General features: G+C 32.6%; 1 protein-coding gene across 2 annotated transcripts in view; it reads left to right on the top strand.

Annotated features, from left to right (window-relative positions):
- Positions 1-11,346, top strand: part of LOC145294904 (beta-1,3-galactosyltransferase 5-like) — a 367,928-nt gene extending 356,582 nt beyond the window's left edge. Inside the window, exon 2 of one of the 2 annotated variants that reach the window (XM_080141420.1) lies at positions 9,239-11,346. In XM_080141420.1, coding sequence (XP_079997546.1) covers positions 9,463-10,734 — 1,272 coding nt within the window. In that variant the 5' untranslated portion in view covers positions 9,239-9,462 and the 3' untranslated portion in view covers positions 10,735-11,346. The remainder of the gene's footprint in view (positions 1-9,238) is intronic. The other variant, XM_080141421.1, reaches the window with a different exon arrangement.
- The last annotated feature ends 14,724 nt before the right edge of the window (positions 11,347-26,070 follow it).

The raw sequence follows: 26,070 nt of genomic DNA, 5'->3' as shown, positions 1-26,070 counted from the left end.
TCACACACACACACACACACACACACACACACACACACATATATATATATATATATATATATATATAATTACGGGCTTTACTTTTGTATAATCTGTATCGCCTGAAGACGTCTCTAGTTACTTGTAACTGGCTGACCGAAACAAGTTTATAAATGTGTAGCAACATATAAATGCTTATGTAATAAAAAATAAATATGTGTGTGTATGTGTGTCTAGGTGCGTATTGTGTGTATGCATGTGTGTGTTGTGTGTTATTCAGCATTGTCTGATTTATTCTTTGTTCCAGCTCGTTTGACTCGTTGTTCTAGTGGTTTCAATCAAATTCAGCTCTCTTTTCAAGAACTGCAAGTTTGTAGAACTCTCTTTCTTCTGACTGTTTTGCTAATACCTGTTGCCTTGGTCTTTTCAAGAAAGTGGTCAAAAGATATTTTTCTTTGCTATTTCCAAGCGCCAAAAAGAAGGTTCGCATTTGTCATTTTTTCAAAAACTACAAATTTAAGCTAAATGTGATATAACTGCTTAAACAGCTTATACCTTATTTGATTTGCCTTTTATTCCTCTATAGTTTTACCTGTTCATATTTGACTTTTAATTGAAGTATATTAGTGTTCATGTCAATTTAAAAATTAACTTCAAATCGAGAAGCCAAAAAGAAAACTTCACACAATGGCAAATAATTTAAATGTAACTTTAGTACATTAATGCAACACAAATACAACAGAAACACAATGCACTAGTTTATATTAAGTAGCATATCCCTTCTGCAATTTGACAGTTTGCAGTCTTTTGGGCATTCCTTGAATTAGTCTGCGGCAATACTCCAGTGAAAAGGCATCCCGCTTCTCTTTAATTTTTGTACAAAGTTCTTCCAGATTTGAAATTTTATCATTGCGTAGCTATTGCTTGATGTAATGCCATATGTTTTCGATAGGATTGAGGTGTGAAGATTGTACAGGCCCATCCAAACACGAAATATCATGCTCTTCAAGGAACTCTTAACGTTTACAGCTGTGTGAATAGGAGCTTTATCCTGCATGAAGATGGGATTATCATCCAAATTCCGACCAAAGTTGGTAGAAAATGCTCAGTCAACATATTAATGTACTTGATCGACTTAATTCGACCTTGCAAGTGAACTATAGGCCCTAGACCATTGGCACTAATAACGCCCCACATCAAAACTGAACCTTCGCCACCTTGCATCGTTGAAACTGTGCGCCTAAATTAAATTCTTCGTCCTTCCTTCGACAGACGTACTTCCTACCATCACTGCTTATTGAACTTGCTTTCGTCGCTAAAAAAATGCTTTCGACCAATATGAAAAGTCATTATCTTCATTGAATCTGACGAAAATCATGTTACAGAAATCATTGGCTTGCGTCTTTCAATAAAGCCTGGCAAATTAAACTCCTTCAATCTGTTCTTAACTGTAGAAAGAGAGCACTTTTTAACAAGACCACAATGCTGTTGGATTTGTGGAGCCATTTGAGATCTGTTTCTGAAGCTGCATTATGGCATTATCTTTCCCGTAAGACGTAACTCTAGAATGATCATATTTAGGGTCATCACGAACACTGCCGGTGTTTTAGTGCTTTTACACAGTCATCCGTACCGTTTTCTCATCACATTTCAACTGTGGCCGATTTCTCAATTGGATAAACCAAAAAGGTGTAGATTAATGAGCTCCTAAGAGAAAGTCGAGGCATATAGACTAAATGTTACGTTGTATAACCTGAAACAACAATTACGATAAAAGATGCGTTGTTACCTTAAAGGTGGATATCCCAAGCTTTATTACTGTGGAGTTTCTTATTACCTTTCGATTTGAAGTTTTTTTTTTAATTGACGCGAACACTTGTTTAAACGGTTACATTCAATTTAGCTTAAATTTGCGGTTTTTGAAAAAAAATGACAAGTGAGAATTTGGAATATTAAATATAATGTTAAACAAGCAAATTATTTAAGAATAAATATATACAAAATCATCATATACCCAAACTCAGAAACATTTGACTAGTCAGTATATACATGTTTGAAGCTTACTATTTGTCTGATTACAATATTTAGACACGTTAAATATTAATTGAAAATAATAGCAAAAATAACAAAAATTCGAATTATAATATAAGAAAATGGAAGAACATGCAATATTATGTTATAATGACGATATTAATAATCCTAATATAATTAAAAGCATAATTAGAATAAAATATTTTAATATTAATTTATATAATTATTTAATTAATTAAAATAAGAAGTTATAATTATTAGTGTATTTTAAAAATAAATACAGGTGGGCATGTGATTTATCCAAGTGAAGTTAAGTTTGAAGATAATTATTAAATTTGATTGAAAATAGTTGCACATAATTACAGGTTGAAAGTAATAAATTTCAGGGTAAGACTTTTAAAATAATTAAATTATTAAAAAAATGAGTAATCAATTAGTTAAATAAAATAAAATATTAAATAAATACGGTTATAAATATATAATAGCTCACATTGAATTAAAATAAAGATTCCCTTTTAGAATAATAATGTAATAAATTAAAAACAAAATAAAATAAAAATGAAATTGAATAAAATATACAAATTAATTAATGGGTATATCCTGGATAGAATTGAAATATATGTAAATAGCCACAAAACTAAATAATCTTAATGTAAAAGTATATATTGAATATTATTGATTACTTTCTCATCAGAAATTTTTTTTAAAATAAATAATGGTGATAATGTTAATATATTAAGAATACATTTAAAATAAATTTAAAAAATGGAGGTATATTTGAAGTCAATCAATTAGATTAAAGAAAATATGATTATTTGAAGTAAATCTTATAGACATTTCACGTAATCATTGAATTGAATATAATTAAATCAGAATATTAATTAATAAAACTAATATATTAATATGGATTAATTTATATTGAAATGTGTTAAAATATTAAGATTTAAATAAATAATATAATCCATAAAAGTAAAAATTTTTAATAAATAAATAATATAAACAAAATAAAACAATTAAATTATATAACTATAATATATATATATATATATATATATATATATATATATATATATATATATATATATATATATATAATCAACTATGTGGTGAACATCTGAGCTATCGATTTATAGCGAGAACGGCTGTATGGATGGACGGTGTCCAGTCATCCAGAGTATCTTACCCTCCTCCAACAAAAAAATGAATATGAATGAAACGTATGATGAATGTGATGATAACGACAAAATGGAAGAAAACAAACTGGTGTGTGCAACGAAATATAGAGACGTAAATTTATTTCAAAGAAATTAATTTACGTCTTTTCGGAAACAGATCATGATTGAGTGAAAATGTCGCTGTTGTAATTATGGCTGGCAGGAGGAAGCTCTAGACGATGATGACGAATGGGCAAAGGAGAAACTGCTTCCTCGTTGCTTCGTTTGTGGAAGACGGTTGAAGAAGTATGTTCAATCATCGTCGTCGGCGCCGTGGTTATTCGGGCTTGATCGTCTGGCAAGCATTCCTGTGAAAAGGACAGAGACGCTGTGTGCCCTCAGTGAATAAACGCGTACTTTTTATACTAGCGGTCATCTGCTGCTGATGAAGATGCTTTGATGCGATCTAATTGGCTGACGGAATGACAAAATACATAAAAAAACATGAAATTGTTTATCTCTGCTACATACGCTGAGCTGTTCAATAATCGAACATTTGGTTTTGCTGAACTTAAAACTGAAGCACGACAAAGCCTCGCTTTAGATCATACCAATGAGGAACGTTTTTTTTAATTCTATTGAATCACTATAATTTGCTTTATTTGCTCTATCCTGTATATTGAGCAATTCCTGTTTAGATGGGATAATACGTAGAATATTACGACTAGTAAAATGTTGTAAATCTTATTATCACAGGTTTCCATACCAGCTGATTGTTAGATAAATCTATTCAGAAACATATATATATATATATATATATATATATATATATATTCACATTTATATATGAATATATATGTTAATATATATAAGAATATGACATACTGTAATGTAATATATTTGAGTATATAATTGTACTTGTTTGCATGTGTATATAAATATTATGTTATATATGTTACTCTGTTGCCTGTTAGTATATATATATATATATATATATATATATATATATATATATATAGGGAGAGAAAGAGAGAGAGAGAGTAAGAGTATCCAAGTAACTAATTTAGTTTCGCAATTGATATTCAATTTTCGTCTTGTGTCCCTTCCGCTCTGTCTTTCTATATTTCTCTCTGTTTCTCTATCTTATTTATAGCCACCTTGATATGCTTTAGTATCATCGAAATAGTTTTAAAATAGACGAACAAAAGACGTATTTTTCCTTATTTATTCCCGGACAACATCGGGTCTTCTTGTCTGTATTAAACGAACAGCTTCAAAAATGAACACTATCAACGTATTGATTGAGTAACCCAAACGGACTATTTCCACTCTACATTCTTAATAAAATCTGAAGATGTTATTTGGTTTCCCTCTGATGTCTTCACCCTAATAACCCCGACAAATGAAAACGACCTCCGCATCTATTGAAGATAACCGCCCGCCTATATCAACTCTCATTGGTTATTTGAAAAACCTTATTAAATTTCCCTTGTTGTCGCCTTTTAAATAGTCACACACGAATAACAATGATGGGTGGATATCGGCAAAGATAACACTGTTTACCTCTTTTCGTCTATAACATCTTCTCACAAAACCTTCCGCGTATTTTAAAGAAAAAAAAATGGACAAAAGAAAATGCCTATTCATGAAGATGATTAACGACACAATAACTGGAATCTATCGATTGGATGCGTATTCACAGCATCAAGAAGAAATAGTTTAAAGATTCAAACTTATTTCAATCAAGAAGCTCATTCATTCCGACTGTTAATAATAATAATAATAATAATAATAATAATAATAATAATAATAATATATATATATATACACATACACACACACATATATATATATATATATATATATATATATATATATATATATATAGAGAGAGAGAGAGAGAGAGAGAGAGGTAGATAGATATTATATATATATAGATATTATATATATGTGTATATATATACAGATATTATACATATACAGATATATACATATATATATACAGATAATATATATATGCATACATAACTACTTCATTTACTCACATAAAATTAATATACGAAAGTATAGATTTATGCGTAAACTTTAAGTATTTACTTCAAAAGTGCTCAATACGTAGGTAGAGCTAGTTAGTAATTTATAAAATATATATGTCGATTAAGCTACACTGAATATTCGGCGTTTCATCCACTCTATGATTCCTCAGGCTTATGCGCATAAGCCTGAGGAATCATAGAGTGGATGAAACGCCGAATATTCAGTGTAGCTTAATCGACATATATATTTTATAAATTACTATATACATATATATATATACAGACATTATGTATATATATATATATATATATATATATATATATATATATATATATATATATATATATATATATACATTGGGTTTTTATCTCCTAATATATTTGGGACAATTTTATTTATTATATTCATGGTAAAATATAGTTTCTCAATATGATAACTTTTGGGAGAAAACGATAGCAGAAGGTGAATATTATATATTTTTTTAAATTTATAACACGCTGAACGTTTTTGGCGTTAAACCCAACTTTGTATTACGTTTGAAATACGAAGAAAACAACTTTTTTAAATTAGCAAGTTAAAAGACATACGGGCATATTTCTAATATGGCTGACTGTTTTGACTAATATCACACAGGAAAAAAAACCGCCGTATTGGAAATATGCCAATATATCTTGTAAGTCCTTATTAAATACATAGAACTACATTGATTTTATGAATAAAACATTCAGCATATCACAATTAAAAACAAAAAGATATAAATTTTGAACAATTTTATATCGCCTTTCCGATAAAATTACTACATCGTGAAACTTCATGTTTACCATACTTGGTTATTATGACATTAGATTTAATGTCATTTCCTCGAAAATAGTCGTTCAGATATGAATTCTGAAACCGAGTCAAATTTAGACAGCAGTATTCCAAGACGGGTGACAGATGTCATATCCGAGGAGGTGTCACCAAATAATACAATCGACTTCGTACTTTAATAGATTATCTCTTTCTTCTTTGCAACATCTCTTCCACACAGAAGATATGTTGCTAGTATTTCCCTACCATATCCGCATTTCTATGGTTAGTGCTCGGCTGACCTCCAATCTATGGCCTCCTCTTTTAAAACATTCTCAGATAATTATCTAACTACCAGCATTGCGTTATTCCTCTCGGTTCCTAAAATCGAACGGAACTTTCATAAGCAAAGATTTTTCCCCGAAACTCACCATCTGTGGAACAAGTTATGACCGGAATGTTCCCCTACAGCTTATAACGTGATCGTTTTCAAGTTCAATGTCAACAAATATTTGTCGAATCGTCTGTGAGTTATAGTTTCCAATCTTTTTATAACACTGTTCGACCATGCAACTAAAAATCTCATCAATGTCATTACCTGCTGTGATCAAAAAACAAATTATGCCTATTTTAAAATGGTATATATATTTTATTTTATATATTGCATTAAATTAAAGCTGAAATTAATGGGAATCGAATTAAGAGATGCTGAAATGGTGTTTATTTAATCACTTCCGATTTAAAGCTGAAAGCAGAAAGGATTTATTATATTTCCGTTAAATATTTGAATGTAATCAGCAATGGATTCGCTGAAGAATATCATAAAAATTTTATGATAAATGGATAGAAATTAAAACTACAGTAAAGAGTTTATATGAATCAAATTGATAATTTGCTATACTTATAAAGCTCTATCTGAACATATAATGAGCTCTTTATTAGTACAAAGGTTTTTTTTTATCCTAACGAATCACAATTTATCAAGATCAAAAGTCACGCGAGGGATAAGGGTTAGTGAGATTTTCAGTTAGATGATAGAACAGTACTAGGAAAGGATTGAGAACTATGATAAATTCACAGGAAGCTTCGACGAATATTTGTTGATATTGAACTTTGTTATAGTCTGATAATAAATAAGCAATAAAACAATTTCCATAAATACTTAGTTCTGGTTAACTTTTACAAAATATTCACCTTCGACCGACTGCCGACATTTGACTTCAATCAGAAAGAGTCACGCTAGTAGCAGAATATGTATTAGTTACTGGCTTTGTAATCAAGAGACATGCACAGTGAGACTTCGAATGACACAAGGAATCCTTATTAGTGGTTTTCATACACAGCATTAATTAATAGTCGAGTTTTTGTGGGTAAACTCAAATCTGTCCTTAACCCTTGGCTAACGATTGTCGGTAGACGATACTAAAGACATACACGAACTCACTTACGTACAAGTCCACACACATACAGACTAAACTAAAGGTAAAAATGAATGTGTACAACATCGAATACTCTACCGAATTTACACATTGCTACGTGCCACCATCGCACGGCAAGAGCCGAAATAAACATGTCGGATCACCTTCTTACAGACAAAGTAATTCTTTCTTCGTTTAGAACGTTCGTGGACACTTGAACACTTATTTTATTTCTTTTTTTTATTATTGCTATCCAATATTTTTTTTATTGCTATCCAATATTTTATTTCTATTTTAAAAACTAGTTTATACATAAACTACAGTTAACATTTGCCATTGGATAATATTGCTTTTATTTTATGTGTCCAATCTCATCATATTACAGACATCATTTTAATGTATATCATGCCTTTTAGTAACATCCATGTATATTCTTATATAATCACAGACAGATATGGAAAAGTAATCCTTTCTGATAACATGTTCTGCGGTTACAGTCTCAACGTTTCCAACATTCTACCTTTAGGTAAATGTTTAGGTAACCGGTAACCGTGATTTAATCCCGACTGATCTATTCGGCGTGTCATGACTTTTTAGATATCTTTAAAGTAGTTGAATCATTCTACCACTGCAGAAAGTACCTGGCGTCGAGAAGCTATTATCTACCTATATAAATGTCAGTACATATAAATATGCAATACTACTGACACTTTTGGGGAGGTGTCACATAAAGGACTAGCGTTTATTTTAAGAAAGAGTAAAAAATCGACTTTGAAATCTAGTGGAGGTGATCTCTTACCTACAATCCATTTCCCACGGAAGAGACGCTGCTAGACTTTCTTTCTCTACCATTATTGCCATAAAAGATGCTCAACTTAGCTTAAATCTTTGACCACTCCTTGTAAGACATTCACAGCAAGAACTTGTTTTCTTACTACTAGGAAAATAATTTCCTTTTGTTCCTTGCGTCAGACGGAATTTCATGGACAGAGTTTCTTCGCAGGGGCTTTCCGTCTATGAAACACTTAATCGCTGGATTGCTTCTCTACCAATTACAACTTGGTCGTCTTCAAATCCAATGTCAACAAATTATTGACATAAATCTCTCTACAAATGGTTAATAGAATTGAACAATTTTAGTAGACCAACAACGTTTCTCATTAATCCTTATCTTTGAGTGACTACATAGTAAAAATAATGTTCCTTTATCGAGGATTAAACGCATTCGTCCAGGTATATCATTGACTTTAAATTATATAGTGAACTAGCAGGAGTACCCGACATTAAATTTTCTATCTTTTTACCTCTGTCCGTCTCTCTATTTTTCTCTTTTCTTTCTCGCCTTCTTCCTTTTTCTTCTTTCACCTAACCCAATCCTCTCTCAGGCCATGCACACATATATACACAGAAAACTTGGAAGGAATCGACCTAAGGGAAGTAAATTCTTGATAAAAACTATTAGTTTTTCCTCCATTAGTACATAAAATGTCTGAAAAACTGACACCACTGCGCAAAAATGGTTGTCTTTCTAATTTTTAGACTGTTTATTTTGTAGTTTGGGGCTTTTAGCGGGACATAATCACATGCACACAGACCTGGCTTATGTTTTTCCTAGGTGATATTAGTCAAAACAGTTAGTCATATTGGAAATATGACCGTATGTCTTCATATAATAGACGAGGCAATTCCATCAAGGGAGGGGATTAAATACAGATTTGATGTACAGAAGTTTCCAGTATCTTTAGTAACATTTACTTCCATTTTTCTTCGTTTATTTTTTTCTTCAATATATTTGACTAATTCTTTTGTTTTTCTTTTTTCATTTTTCAGAATTACCTCATGGTTGACGAGGATCTTTGACGGTGGCTGCATGTCGTGAGAAACGACCGGGCAGCAGCCCTACCCCTTTAGCAAACATTCCTATTCCAACGCGATCACTCTCTCCGACTCCTGCTGCCGGCCCGACACATCATGATGCCACTCCACGGTCGACCCCCGGGGAACGCACGGCCGGTAATGTGAACAGGCGCCGGCAGCGGAGGACCCCGACCCCGATGTTCCCACGACTGCCCAAGGTCTTCCGGATATTTTACATGGGCGTCGCCTTCTTGTCTCTTTGTTCTTTTCTCATCCTTCGCGAACTTTCTTCTCGAAAAAAACAGGAACTAAAAATGGCCAGGCTATCTTCGGTGCCCGCCAAAGAGAGGCAGGACACAGGTGGCGATATTAATAACAATAAAAATAATATAAAACAGAACGATAATAATATTAATTTTCTAAACCCTTTGTTATTTAATGGCATGTCGTACAAGTCAGTACGGGGTGGTTCCTCTTCATCACAAGCCAAACAGCAAGGTGTACAATTGCAACTACAGCCAGATGACAGTTTTGATTCACAAACTTCCATATGGAATCAATCATCACTCACACCGGGTCCAAGCTTGGGACTACCCTATAACTTTAGCCAAATTATCAACCCTTCGTTCTTGTGCGCCTCGCGTAATTTCGTGATAGTCTACATTCATACGGCGCCGAATAACTTCAAACGGCGCATGGCGATCCGTCAGACGTGGGGCGAGAAGACCCTGCTTAAGAACTACGAGATACGACTTGTGTTCGTAATGGGTGTCGTAGACAGCATTCGGATCATGGATATGGTGAAACTCGAGTCGGACCGCTACAACGACATCATGCAGAGCGACTTCAAGGACTCCTACCGGAACCTCAGCTTCAAGGCGATGGTTGCCCTACGTTGGATCGCTGCTTACTGCACTAACATCACGTACATCCTGAAGACGGACGACGACATCTTAGTTAATATCTATCTGCTGGCCAAACAACTGAACGACCTCCATCAGCACAACTTCGGCCGACAGGACTTCATCATGTGCAACGTGTGGACGGGAATGCGGGCTATTCGTGATCGTCGCAGTAAATGGTTCGTGCCGCGTCGCGAATTCCCCCGGGACACATACCCGTCATACTGTTCTGGCTCAGCGTTCGTCATGAGTCCAGACCTGGCCGTCCGCTTACTTAAAAAGTCATTGTCCATCCCTTTTTTCTGGATTGACGACGTCTACGTGACCGGAGTTTTGGTCAAGGCCATCGGGTTGAGACACGTGCGGTTTAATTCGGCCTATGTCCTTGATTCTGGTAAAGTGGTCGATCGCTTCTTTAAGGACACAACACGGACGCTTGTCTTCTATCATGTTCGTGGCTATAACACAATGTATATGCTATGGCAAAAGTTAAGGGAGAGAATGAACACTGTAACGCCAGACCACCACCGGATTTTGCCATTGAACCGAACTCCTGGTCACCGTTAACATATCCCTTTCTTAGTTTCATCATCAACAAAGAAAAAAATACTTTCAAAATAATAAAAAACAAACAAACCATTTTTAGAATTCTATTCATTTAAAAGAAAACATATAATAATTTTCCCCTTTTTTTATAGAATTCTTTTTAAGATTTTTAACGAATATTTAAGGATTTGTTTATTAATGGAATCATTTTAAGGATTGTTTTAATGGCATTTTTTGTTTGAATTTTATTTTCATGTTTTTTTAATGGAGGACATTTTTTGTTAAGAATAATATTAAGAAAACATATTTATTAATAAAAAAATCTAATTTATTAAAAGAATAAATTGTGAAATGACTATAAAAAAATAAGTTATTTTTCAGAAGAAAAGGGGTCAGTGTCAAAAAATATAATTAAAAAAATCAAACTTTTAATGAATATTTCATTGCTATGAAGACGCTTTAAAAAGTATTGAATACTTTGGATTAACACGGAACAGTTAAGAAACTGATTTATTTCAAACAACTGAAAAAAAAAAAATTTTAAAGTGTGAAAAAATAAAGAAAATAAAAGAGAATACAAATAAATAAAAAAATTATGGTGAAAAAATAAATTAAAAAATATAACATTTCAAATGTTTTGTTTATCTGATAAATATCTTTGACCAGTTGTCATTATTTACTGTATTTTTCTTCGACTTATTATATACTAGCCTGGGTGCCCGGCATTGCCCGGCCATTTGGAGGTGTATGTTGAGCAAAAAACAAAAAAAAAGAAAGAAAGTTGTAGTAGGCAGGCAGACAGGCAGGCTCGAACCCTATCGCGAAGGAGGAAAAGAACGTAAAAAAACGTGACGTCTTTGCCGTCGCGTTCATCACCAAACCGGGAGTAGCGAAGGTTTAAATTAAGGCTAGTCAATTGAAAAGAGGAGATGACTTTCGAAAATATCGGCGAAAAAAACCGATCCGTCCCTGTAGAAAAGTGCCTACTTGAGGGTGAAGGAATTAAGATTTTAGTCAATTTTTCGATATTTGTCGTCCGAAGGGTCGACCTTCAAAATGATATCAATTTTTCTTTTTCAAAAAAAATATCAGAAAAGTGAAAAATTTGAAATAAAAAAAACATTTTTATTGGGAGTTTCAAATAAACAATCTTCTTTTTGGAATGGTTTAAAATAAAATGTTCTTTTCGCGGACTATTACGCCTGTCTTCATAGTTATTGTTGTTCCACCACGTTTCGGCCAACTCATTCTCGTACCTTCTTCAGGTGATTAACCGCTACATGATAGGAATGCTGAGTCTTGTAACTGTATCCTCATTAATTACTGCCTTCCATAGGTGTTGTTATCTCATCACGTTTTTGGCCAACCAATCCTCTGGTCTGCTTTGGATAGGATTGAAACCGCTATTTTACAACACTGCTCACCTGAAATCTTAGACTCAACACCTCTATCCACTGCGCCACGAGCTCGAAAGGATTAAAATATTATATATATATATATATATATATATACATATATATATATATATATATATATATATATATATATATATATATATATATATATATATATATATATATATATATAAATGTTCTTACTGCAATGGCTCGATTTAATGTAAACTATCTCCTTACACTGTTTGCTGATTGGCTAATTACGACGGCCTCTTTTTTCGGTTGTTTATCTGTGAACTGCTGGAAAGTGTCGAAACTACCTTGGGTCAGGTTCTGGATAAATACCTAAGTTGTAGAGGCGAGAAGTAGTCAAGTTCTTAAGCCTTGAGACCTTCGTTTTCCGCGGGAAGAATAGTTCAAAAGGAAAAAGATGTCAGATGACAAATGACGTAACCTGAATCTACGATTCGAAAGGTAACGAAAGTGGACTTTACTCACATCATTTTAGAATCAGTGACGAACAAAGCATGAGATTCACCGTCTGTAATTCCCCGACCTTCTTCTCCTCACCGACAATAAAGACATAGGTAATACGAACAGCTTGAAATAAAAACGATCTTTCTCCCATTTCGAGAGTAAGCGCTTTTTCCTGCCAATTTTGATTCCCAAGCGAGAAATCCTTAGTCCTAGAGAACCACTGTGGGTAAACAGTAAAAGAGACCAAGGATGATTGTATCTCATACAGAACTTTACTGACTGTGATGCGTAGAGTGTTGACCTGTTCCGATAGTTGATGATATCATAATAAAAAAGGTAGCGAGAGTTGGCTACTGACAGTTTGATTGATCTCAGTGAAGAGTCCTTGTCATAGTTTGTCTCTTACCAAAGATGTGTTTTTTCATCTTCAGTGCAATTAGAATCTGAGTAAAATTCATTATCTCATCATGCAAAATATATTCGTCATTCACCTCTTTTCTTAGACCACTTATTGATCTTTCGAAACATCCAACCTCCCATAGTCGTGTATTCACAAGTATATATATATATATATAGTGTACCCACAAATATATATATAGTCTAAAGAAACTTTGAGTAAAATGTATTCATTGGGATGGTAAACATAGTTTATGAATGCTTGAAAATGTTGATGCATACAAACTTTCAAAGGAAACGCCAACGGAATAATATTACCACTTTGAAATCGTTAGTAACGCTAAATTTGAAATCAACTTAAATATTTGAATTACAAAACATCGTTTCCGAAACGATCGTACAATTCATTGATTTTGTTTCTTCTTTCTTATGAAAACGATTTTTAATTTTTAATTTTAATTATAAATTATCAATCATCTTACTCATTATTAAAATAGCTCTAGGATATATATGTCTATCGAGCTTATTATATATCTACATTACAACGAGCACTGTTTTCTTTTATTTTAATTGTATTGATGAATTTACTAATACATCTTCTATTTAGACTGTTGTTCTAATCCCCTTAAAATTAATATATATATATATATATATATATATATATATATATATATATATATATATATATTGTTAAAGACAACAAGGCGCTTTTATCTTTTCAATTTTTCTGATGATGTTTCTTGTGTATAGATCAACGGTATTAATAAATGTCCCATAGTAAGATTTTTCTCTTCGAAGCATGTTGCGAATGTTTGCTTTCGCGACATGATTCGAAAAGAAAAATCTAACCGTGGCACATTTATTAATATCTTTGATCTATACACCAAAAATATCATCAGAAAAATTGAAAAAAAATAATATAAGTAAACAAAAGCTCTCTGTTGTATTTAACAATGTTTGTTTAAATGAAAAAATGATGCCTAAATATAAAACGGCACACACACACACACACACAAACACACACACATATATATATATATATAGAGAGAGAGAGAGATAGAGAGATGTTATTATTTGTTTTTGTTTTTGCGATATATTTTAAATGAATTCAATTATTTACACGAAAGTGCATTTTTACCTAAATGCGAGTTGGGAATAATTTTCCCTTTTACCAATTTGGTACACCCAAATGGGAAGCGGCATATACATTGTTTTTAAAATATAATTATCCACTGACACGCGTTTCGTCGTCTACGACTCATCAGAGTGGCTGAATCTTTTAAAAACAATATATATATATATATATATATATATATATATATATATATATATATATATATATATATACGAGCAAAGATACCCGCGCTTCCCTGTACTACGCGGACACCCTTGCAGTAAGTGGATGTTGTATATATTGTTTAAGGTGTTTGAAGTGACTGAAATCCAACTATGAGCTTTAAAGCAAATGGGTTATATTATGCCAAAATTCATCAAAATTAGTTACGAGGGTGAGAGTGGGGGAGCATGGTCTGATTCAAATTTACAAAGTAGTTTGCTGCTTCCATAGTGGCCGCCCCCGGGATGTTGGCGAGCCTTAAATTGGTGTGCACCATCCTAGGTTGGGGAGTTTATGAAAAGCCGCTCTAAATATGACTTTAACCTTTACCCTTGTAGGAGAGTTGGGTGAGAGTTGTACACACACACACGAAGGCTAATAGAGAGAGAGAGAGAGAGAGAGAGAGAGAGAGAGAGAGAGAGAGAGAGAGAGAGAGAGAGGGATATATACCCACCTCATAACTTACTCCTTTAATTCACCTCCGGACCTCACGTCATCATTATAATATTTCTCCTGAAATTATACACCATCTCAAAGTGCTGTTGTCGTCTTCGTTGCATATGTCAATAAAATACCCCTGCATAGATAATATGTACCATACATATCGATAAAATAGAACTACCACCCATCCACCCTATACCTTCCCCTGAGCCTTAAAACATAAACTACCTACATTTAAGACTATGATAGGGACCCTATACACCTTTTTGCATTGCACGCTATATAATACTTAGAATTCAATACAACTCCCCCAAACATCAGATACAATTATATTGATTTATTTCGGTCCTAATTAATCTCATGCTAAACGTCGCATCCCCATTATGTTACCTGGCGTCCTCGCTACTCTTCTGATGAGAAGCATTAGGCTTCGAAGTACCTTGATATAAAGAGTCCCATCTATCCCCCAACTAAATGTTTGTTTATTGAATAAATCAACCATTCTATATTTACTAATTTTTTTGTGACTTTTTGTGACTTAATTGTCCATTCTTATTGTTTTCTTATATAAGCTCCAATGAAATTTGTTGAGCTTTATATTATCCTGATAAGTCTCTCCTTATAGAATTGAACTTACTCGCTTCTACTAATTCACTAATATATATATATATATATATATATATATATATATATATATATATATATATATATAAAATATATAAATATATAAAATATATATAAAGAAGTACTTGTTCTAAATTAGTCATTGCATAAAAAATAATTTAACACAGATTGCTATTTTTACTCAGAGTGGGCATTGCTAATTTATAATTTTATTATTAAAAAATAATAAAATTTAATTTATAAAATTATTTAATAAATCATTATTTAATAGGGTATAATAATTTAGTTTATAAAATTACAATATTAATGGATATACACTCGCCATGATCGATTTAAAGCTCGTGACGATATCTTGTAGACCAAATACGACCATTACTTGGTGTGTATGTTGATGTTCACGCGTGTACAATATAAACAAAGTGTGTAATTATCCTAAAAGATAACATCGTAGGTTATGAAATCAAATATTCTAAGTTCGAATCTAATAAATCTTTACAAACTAAAACTGTTGGCAATTTTCTTCCGGCTAAGTATAAAATAGTAACTTGTGTTGAATTGAGCGTATACAAGGAATAACTTCGATTATATAAAGTTTTGTTTTACTCGGGATCACCAATTATTAAGGCTAAGAGATCACTCTAGGATAAGTGTTAATCAGTGTCAAACAGACGGTGAGAAAACACCTTGATGATCAGTAATGGTGGAACACTAAGGTTTACTTATATTAGATGACAAGCACTTATTTACATTAGATTGTAAAAAGACCATATTGTAGTCAGTTAGAAAGCAGCTCCGCGGTATTGTGTTCCGCGAACGGGCAGTTATAGGAAGGAAACTTTCGTGTAGTTTTTTGGCTAGATAGAGAGTGAGGGAAATTGTTGATAGTGGTTGTAGCTTGACGAGTTTTTGTTGCGAATGTTTTACGGGGGGGGGCATAGATTGAAGCTCAGTCGAACACCAAAGTAACGATGAATGATTGGCAACAAACAACACAAAAAATGGTTTATTCACTGTTAAACAAATAAACCAAACAATAAACAAGTAATCAATTCAAAACATATTTAAATACGGGAAACAAGGAATTCTATTTTCATTGAAAAAAAAAAGCGAAACTTTGTTGACACATTAATGAAGATCCGAAGAAAAACTGTAAATAATGATACATGTCAATTGTTTTTTTGTTTTTTATCAATGGATTGTCCAAAAGTTTTATCAATGGATTGTCCAAAAGTTTTATCAATGGATTGTCCAAAAGTTTTATCAATGGATTGTCCAAAAGTTTTATCAATGGATTGTCCAAAAGTTGCTGCTTGCCAAGAATTTACCCTATATTAAAAAACAAAAATAAAGAAAATTTCCTATGCTGTTCTTAGCCTTGACGGAAAGAAAATAACGTTCATAAAAAAAATCACGTATATAGATCAAGTAAATAAGAAGATCAAAATGTGTGGCTAAACGAACAGCCTCGATATCCCGACGCCATCTTGAAAACAGGCTGGAGGTACAAGGAAATGACTCCTAACAATAAAAAAAAAATGCGAGATTTTAGATAGCCAGTCTTAACATGAGGATATTGAAAAAACTCAAATTCACTTAATTATTTTCTTTATAAAAATAAAACCAATTAACATGATTTTTTTGGAATACGATATTTTCTTTCCGTCACGGGTACGTACATCGTACAAATGTTTCTTATGTTATGGGGAGATTCTGGACAAGAACCAGAAGTTATCTTTTTATGATCTGTAGATTGTTCAGAAAGGTCTGGTCGGTTTTGAGAGATGTGCTTTTAAACGCTTTATATTTCAGCTCTACTTGATGGCAGGTTTTAATGCTTTCTTTTTTCTTTTTCTTTTTTAAACATCACTTCTTTTCCAGGGAATCACTGAAACACCTTCTTCTTCTTCTTCTTCTTATTATTATTATTATTATTATGATTGTTGTTGTTGTTGTTGTTGTAGTAGTAGTAGTAGTAGTAGTAGTAGTACAACATAACAACAACATTAAACATTTGTGGGTTAATTACGTTGCATTGCCTCATGACTCTCTCTGCTTCAAGCTGACAAATGATAACGTCAAGTTTTCCATGTTCAACCAATCGTGATTCCATCGACGTTTGTCGTAAAGACGTGGGTCGAATATAAGCGTAAGGAAAACACGAGAACTCCCTTATTTCCATTAATCTTTATTCAGCTGACAACAACATATAAAAACATAAATCACTATTTATAGTTATCTGACTATAAATAAATAATATAAATAAATGCACTAAAGAATTCTGACACAACTTCAAGTTCTTTCGTGGATTCATTTACTTGCTTAATAAATTGTGGTTTTATTTCCCTGGTAACAAAAAAGTGAGATAGCAGACTCTTTTTTTGATAGGAATAAAATACCTTCCCAAGATTTTTCAAATATTAATAATGTTGGTTTATTCATTCGATTAGTATTCATTTATTCTTCCAGAAATATTTGTTTTACGATACTCAGCAATTTACAATATACACTCTTCATAAAATTTAGGACAAGTATTTTTTTCATTTCGTTTTGGATGATCGTTAGTAAAAATAGAATTAAAATATAAATAAAATTAATTTTACTTAGATTAAAATGTCTTATAAATCCATATTTAAACGATATATCTTTAAAAACATAAGAGGAGGCGAAAAAATATATTATAAGGCTATAATCATCTCTAGCAGTGTCAGAAAACGACATTAAAAATGCGTGATAAAAAATTGAATAATTCGGCCCCCTATCTTTCCAAGCTTATAACTACTTGAAAAATGTAATTAAACCCCTATTTTTTTTTCAATTAAAGGAGCAAAGGCCAAAAATAAAAAAAAAATACCAGATTTAATAGCAAATTATGCAATATTTATTTTTTTTAAATCGGTTTTCTTTAAAAAAGATTTAAAGAAAATCAACGTATTTTAACTTGCTTCGATAAAATATATGCATATATAAATGCTAAAAAATCACACCTATAAAAAATACTATTCAATGGGTACTTCCATTCTTCATTGTTAAGAATTTATCCATATTCATATTTTAAATTGCATGTATTTTTAAATAAAAGAATTTTTAAACAACTATTTGAAAACACCGCCATTACGTAAGCATTGTTCTGGTGTTAGCCAAACGTCGAACCGGTGTTTTTTTTTTGTTTTGAACTACGGATGAACAGAAGGACGTAAAAACACACGTTCGCGTTAGCCGTCTAGCCTTGTGCGTGAAGAATTATGTGTCTCCAAAGATGGAAAATAGTCACATTTTACTTTATTAAGTTTTTGCCTTAAAAAAAAACAGTCGAGGATTTTTTTTTCTTTTCTCCAAGAAATACATGAGTTTTTGATTTGATATATTTTATTTCCTCTTTATGGAGTGAATTTTTTTTCAATATCTAAAAAGAAAAAAACATTGAATGAAATAGAAATAATTTTTGTAAACGAAACTTTCTATGCAATATAAGAAGATTATAAGGTTTCATTAAAAAAAGTCAACGTGGTTAAAAAAAGGTTTTAAACTTTGGACTTTACAGGTAAATTTGCAAATAACTGTATTTTTTCTTTTAAATTAACTTATTTTATTTATTGATCTTTTATCTTCAATTTGTGATATATAACTTTGAGGTGAGAAAATTAATTATTTTCATTTTAATAGGCATTTCAAAATGGGGGGATGAATTTAAAAACAACCCTTGTCTAGAATATTATATTCGGTTTATTGGAAAGAGCATAACATTTCACATTGAACCTAAAAATATCGTAAAAATTGAACAAATAAAAAAACGTTGATAGATTTTTAAAGTGAAAAAATTGAAAAAAAGAATAACTCGTAAAATTCAATTGAGTTCATTACGTAATCAAAATGGCTGCATGAAGGCGCGTAGGTACTTTGTAAACACTGTTTTTTAAAGAAAAAATACTATTTCTATTATTTTTTAAACGACTTTAATAGTTTATTTTGGAAGTATATTCCATAAAGAAAACCCACTTTAAAAAGAGAAATTACGAGATTTTTATATTTTATTCGCAGTCTTTTGTGAGGGGTGTCAAAAATTCCCCCCAAATTCTGACACCTAAATCGATCTACTACGTGCATACTTAAAAGTCAGAAACTACACAAGACACCCACAAGGCTGATATATTTTTCATCGATGGCTCAGACAGATCATAGACATATTCTTATAGTATTCGTTCTTTTGAAAATTAGTCAGCGTGTAGACATTAAAGCGAATTTTCGGAAGAGTTCATTATTATGCGTAAGGTGGACACGCCACAACAAAAAGAAATTTGTTGGATAAACCTTTTAACTTATATTTTGTTGCGTGTGCCCTGTCAACGTTGGGTAGCCCTACCAGTCTTACAATAATGACAGATACATACACATATAACTGTTTATAGTCATTTTTACATTAGAGAGTTTTATTCGATGAAGATGATCATCAATGATAAATGTAGCATATGTCGTTAATCGTTACAATTTATTTCGTAGATTTATTTATAAATTTTGCTCTGTAATAAAACTGTAGCAGCATTTCAACTAGAAGGTCCACGTTGTTCCTTTGATTTCTTTGAGTTCACAATGAAATGAGTTTCCAATATTCTTTAGGGATCGATAATGCGTCTTTAATAGTTTTATTCATGCGTTTATTTATTGATTTCATTTTCTCACTCCTAAAATCTGTTTCGGCTTTGAGACATTTACGAACTAAATTCATATATTTCACAATAAAAAAAAAATTATTTTATAAAAATTATTTTCTAAAGAATGGATGTAAAAGTTTGGATCAATAACAAAATAATAAAATGAAAAACGAATCTGTTAGGTTCATGATTTGGTATTCTACAATTCTTTAAATGTTATCTCAGAAATCCATATTTAAACGATAAATTTTATTACACATCATTCAGTTTAGAGTAACATATGCAAACCGGACAATTTCGACAAGGCACACGAGCGCAAGTTGAACAAAATATGAAGATATACGAGAAGAATGTGTCAGAAATGACTGGATAACCGATCCATTTCCTATCAACGTTTTATTGCTAATTTTGCATTTTTGACTAATATTGAACTTCCGCCATCAATCAAAAGAAATGCACAAAAAAGATACAAAAGAAAATTCTAACCGCATCAGAGTAGTCATGGCAATCACACAGCATGACTACAAGTACAAGTATTATCGTAAGATACTAAAAGAGCGCTCTCTAGTAATGATTCTTCGGCCCTGGACTCAAAGTCATCATCGGATGAAGGCTATGCTGGAAGCAATAATGCTGTACAAACAGCGGTTATTGTATGAAGTTACTATTTGCAGTAATGTATACATTTAAATGTACAATCATGCTGGCATAACGATTCTTATTAAATCACCGAGGTTAAGCGACATTTAGTAATATCAATCGAAGATGGGTGACTGGCTAATAGAAGATGGGTGACCATTTAGGGATACTATTCACTGTATGTGATCTTTCTTGACCAGGACATACACGCGGCTGAATACCGTATGTGAATTTCATAGAACTTTTCTATTTCATTGAAAGCCGGATTCCCGTCTAGGACAAATACAACACCACGCTTTACTGAATGCATTATTTTTTATACACTTAACTCAAGGGAATGCAATCTCCAAGAATAGACATAAACTTATTATCTTTCTTGTTACAATGACCTCTAAATTCGAATTGTAAAAAAGGTGTAAGATAAAGCTTTAAATCTTAACCACAACGTGTACGACTTTAACTGTTGAATTAAGTCTTAAGATTTATCTGAGGGGAAATTACCTTTAACTTCACCGTATGACGTTCACACTGCACTCATCCGCCCTTTTCCTTCTACTCATTCGTTTTTCTTTCCTTTTCTCTTTTCCTTTCTTTTTTCTTTTTTGTTGTTGTTTCTCAAATTTCTGTCACATCTATAATTCTCCAACGAATTTCAAATCTTATATCGACAAATGCATGTGAACCTAGTGACGAAGCAGTCCGCACGTACGTCAAAATAGCATATAAGAAAATAGTAAGACATTGTTTTGAAATGAAAAGTCACCTTTAATATAAGAGTTTCGATGGATAGCTAATTTGTATAAGTCTTGAAGAGGAAAAGGGGGTTTCGGTGGGTAGCTAATCTGAATAAGTCCTGAAGATGAAAAAGAGTTTTAGGTGTCTAGCAGATCTATATAAGTCTTGAACTTTAAAAGTTTGCAGACAAGGAGCAAAGTTCTTTCTCGTGTGGACATGAAAAATTATGTGCGGATATTCTTAAAGATCTAATATTTTTATGGGGCGATTTCGGTTTCTGATTGGTTGCTAGAAGAACGTGGCTCCGTTGATTGGTCAGTTCCTATTTCCAGTGTCTAAGTAGAACCTTCTAAATTTCATTATATAAAACATATTACAACATTGTACGTCAGTTCGTTAACATTTGCCACCAACAAACTGTGTATTCGGTTGACCGCCTTAATGTTTAGTTAAGTGGTTTTGGTGATCAGGAGCGCAGCAACAAGTGTTCAAATATATATAGATTTTGACCATGACAATTTTTACATTTGCTCAATTTTGAGTTACACTATGCAGTTCGAAGTTGGTGAAGTGGTTGCATGAGCTCACTTTCAACACACGGCCGAGGCAAAAGTTGAAAACTTAAAACCTGCGCAAATCGATAAAGTGCATGTCTCACAGCTATAAAGCAGAATCGACCAAACCATGGAGTGCTAGATACGACAGAATAAATACGTAAATTCTAGTGTTTCGTCGTTAAGGGTGACTGGTAACTTTTCGGGGGTGGGGACTCTTACTTTGGTCTTGACATGTTTACTTTGTCTCCAAAACTCTTAATCATTTTTTCAATAATCCCAAGGAATTGCGCCGCCATTCACCGAACATTTTAGTAACTGTCGTGGCTGAATTAAATTTAGGTGAAAGCTCTTTTAATACTGTCGCAATAATAAAAGAACAGCTATAAAAATTAACTGCAGGGGGAGAAGCAAAATCTGAATAAAGAAGTGAAGAAATACTAATTGATCATAAAAAAAACGTAAATTTGATTGAGCGTATTTAGAAAATTAAAAAAAAAAATAATCGTGAATGAGCCATTTCAGGCACAGACAAAACTATTACAAAACAGAGAATCAGTCGATGTTTATGACAACATGATCAATAGGTTCACCGTACTGACCGGTGGTTTTGAAAGAGGATTAGAACACATTATGAGATTAACACTTGTTAATGGATTTCTAGAAGGAGTACAAAACCATTACACATTTGGTTTTCTACGAGGATATTTTTACAAACTATTTCAGCAACTACACAACATTTAAAATAGAAAAGTAGTTTCAGTAGTAATACAAGAAAATGTTTCTTAAACAAGCGATGCAGTTACATGTCATGGCAACATTTGTTGCAAACTTGAAAAAAAAACTGATGAACTTGTAAAACTTTCTGTTTCTAATTTCATAATAGGAATTTCATAATCAGCAGGTTGCATATTTGATAGTACGTAAACTAAACGGAGAGACAATTTACGGGGAGGCAATTTCAGACATAAAAGTTGTTGTAAATCGCACAAGGTTGACCAAGGCTCCAATTTTGAACTGCTTTTTTACATCAACAATTATTGTAGATAAAATGATCGTCAATTACTTACGACTTTTACTCCACAAGCAATCTGCAGAACTTTTACTCCACGAGCAATCTGCAGAACATTTACTCCACGAGCAATCTGCAGAACTTTTACTCCACAAGCAATCTGCAGAACTTTTACTCCACGAGCAATCTGCAGACCTTTTACTCCACGAGCAATCTGCGGAACTTTTACTCCACGAGCAATCTGCAGAACTTTTACTCCACGAGCAATCTGCAGAACTTTTACTCCACGAGCAATCTGCAGAACATTTACTCCACGAGCAATCTGCAGAACTTTTACTCCACAAGCAATCTGCAGAACTTTTACTCCACAAGCAATCTGCAGAACTTTTACTCCACGAGCAATCTGCAGACCTTTTACTCCACGAGCAGTCTGCAGACCTTTTACTCCACGAACAATCTGCAGAACTTTTACTCCACAAGCAATCTGCAGAACTTTTACTCCACGAGCAATCTGCAGAACTTTTACTCCACGAGCAATCTGCGGAACTTTTACTCCACGAGCAATCTGCAGAACTTTTACTCCACGAGCAATCTGCAGAACTTTTACTCCACGAGCAATCTGCAGAACATTTACTCCACGAGCAATCTGCAGAACTTTTACTCCACAAGCAATCTGCAGAACTTTTACTCCACGAGCAATCTGCAGACCTTTTACTCCACGAGCAATCTGCAGACCTTTTACTCCACAAGCAATCTGCAGAAATTTTACTCCACGAGCAATCTGCAGACCTTTTACTCCACAAGCAATCTGCAGAACTTTTACTCGACAAGCAATCTGCATAACCTTTACTCCACGAGAAATCTGCAGACCTTTTACTCCACGAGTAATCTGCAGATCTTTTACTCCACAAGCAATCTGCAGAACTTTTACTCCACGAGCAATCTGCAGAACTTTTACTCCACGAGCAATCTGCAGAACTTTTACTCCACAAGCAATCTGCAGAACTTTTGCTCTACGATCAATCTACAGAACACGTGAGTTTCTTCGTCTAAATCAGCAATCCTTGACAGCGCGCGGATGCTAATCGCCGCCTCTTTTCTTTTTCATTGTTTATTCCATAGTTTGTCGTAATTTTCCATTTGCAATTGTTCATTTCAGTATCTTTTATGCAATAAACCGGCGCCTTTTCTTTTCGGGTATATGTTTATCGATTTCATAGTCGAAAAGATGTGATATAAAGTCGGGAAAAAGAGAACTTAAAAAGTCAGCGTCCTTCAGGAAGAGTACGATTAGTAATAACTAACCCCTTCTCAAAAGGTAAAGCCTTAAATGGTGGACCTCGTAGAACTGCACAGAATCATATACCTCAGTTAATAGAAAATAATCGATATGTACAATGACTTAGACTGGTGGTTTTCAGGTTGAGGGAAAAATCCCGGCTACAATGTCGCTGTCAACTCAGTTCATAGGCAAATCATATTCGTTCACCTTTTTAACAAATAGTGTTAAAGCTTTAACTTTTTTCTAACGTGCCTCAGACGAGAAATACTTATACATTCAATAAACATAATTAAAACGATTGAAGAAAAATTTATTTTGCCTAACATTCGACCCATAATTTTTAAAATTTGTTTTTATGATCCTATATCATATGTTTTTATGATCCTATATCATATGATTTTATGATCCTATATCATATGTTTTTATGATCCTATATCATATTTTTTTATGATCCTAACATCCGACAAAAAGTCTTTGCCGTCTAGACGTAAGTCTATAACGTCTTAAATAATAGTAATAACTTAAATAAGCTAAAGGTGACTTTCATCTAACATTGAGCCAATATTTTATCAAATTTGAGTAAAACGTATATTCTATCGAACACTTGGCTAATAACTTCTTAGATATGAAAAAGGAACCTCGTGTATGCGTTTGCATTAAGTTTATGAGCAAAATTACAGTGTAATTTAAGCAATACAATATATCACTTCAATATTCTTTCAAAATCCCAAACTTTTCCGCTATTGTATTCTTTTGTGTTACAGAAAAAAGGGATCGGATTCTATCGCCAGGAAAATTAATTCAGCGAATTCCTCGACGTTATCTTTTGATGCTCCCTTTAGATATTCTTCTAGTGATAGAATAGTTTCATAGACTTTTGAAAATTCTTGTGTATCTTCTCTCAGACTTCGTGACCGACATCATTATCATTGAAGAAATGTGTATTATGTGAGTCTGAGACCACAATTTGATATGACTGTGAATCATAATAATACAAAACACAACACAATTCAACTAAATCTAATGAAATACAAAAGTAGAAAAAATGAATAAAAACGAGTCTTTATTTAAAAATGAAGCTGTTGGAGTTTGCTCTTAGTTCATCTTCAAAATTATCCATTAAAGAAATCATTACGATTTCATTTTTAAGCTATGTCTTTTAATAACACGCATTTAAGTGTGCCCGCATTTATATTTTGCATTTCACATAATGTAAGAAAAGATTATATCGTCCAGAAGCTGAATTAATTCAGCAAATGCTACGACATTTTCTCTTGGTATTCCTTGTAATTGTGAAGATATTCTACTGACAATATAAGTAAATGCATTTTTACGTAGATTAATCCCTAAGTTGAGACGTAAATGTATTTTATGAATTAGCCTTAAGATTTATACGAGCATTCGGTGCTAGTGTACTTATTGATCTGCGCTATTTTTAATTGTATTTTCAAGTTTAATTAAAGGTTTATGATATCTAAGTGGAGAGTTGAGCAGCGAGATGTTTGTTCACATTACATTTAAATTTCTGCATGTTTGTGCAGTCGACGAAACGGGGGACACGGAGGGAATTACAAATATAAGAAGTTAGAGTAAAAAATTCTATTTAAAATAGAATTGTTTTCAACATATGCAGAAGGGTAATGTAGACAATTAATTTTTAAAAAAAGAAACATCACACTCTTTTGTCTAACACTGTGTATATAATCGATTATACTAGAAGAAATATCTGTCTAACCTAAGGCGACATTCTGCTGACACTATAATAGTATGCACGTTTTCAATTTTTGTTTACCCAACAATGTTATCGTCTATATTCGT

Source organism: Euprymna scolopes, chromosome 2 (genome assembly GCF_053919585.1).
Source record: "Euprymna scolopes isolate OS-2025 chromosome 2, ASM5391958v1, whole genome shotgun sequence".
In the NCBI taxonomy this organism is placed as follows: Eukaryota; Metazoa; Mollusca; class Cephalopoda; order Sepiida; family Sepiolidae; genus Euprymna; species Euprymna scolopes.
This window is presented reverse-complemented; position numbering and strand designations above follow the sequence as displayed.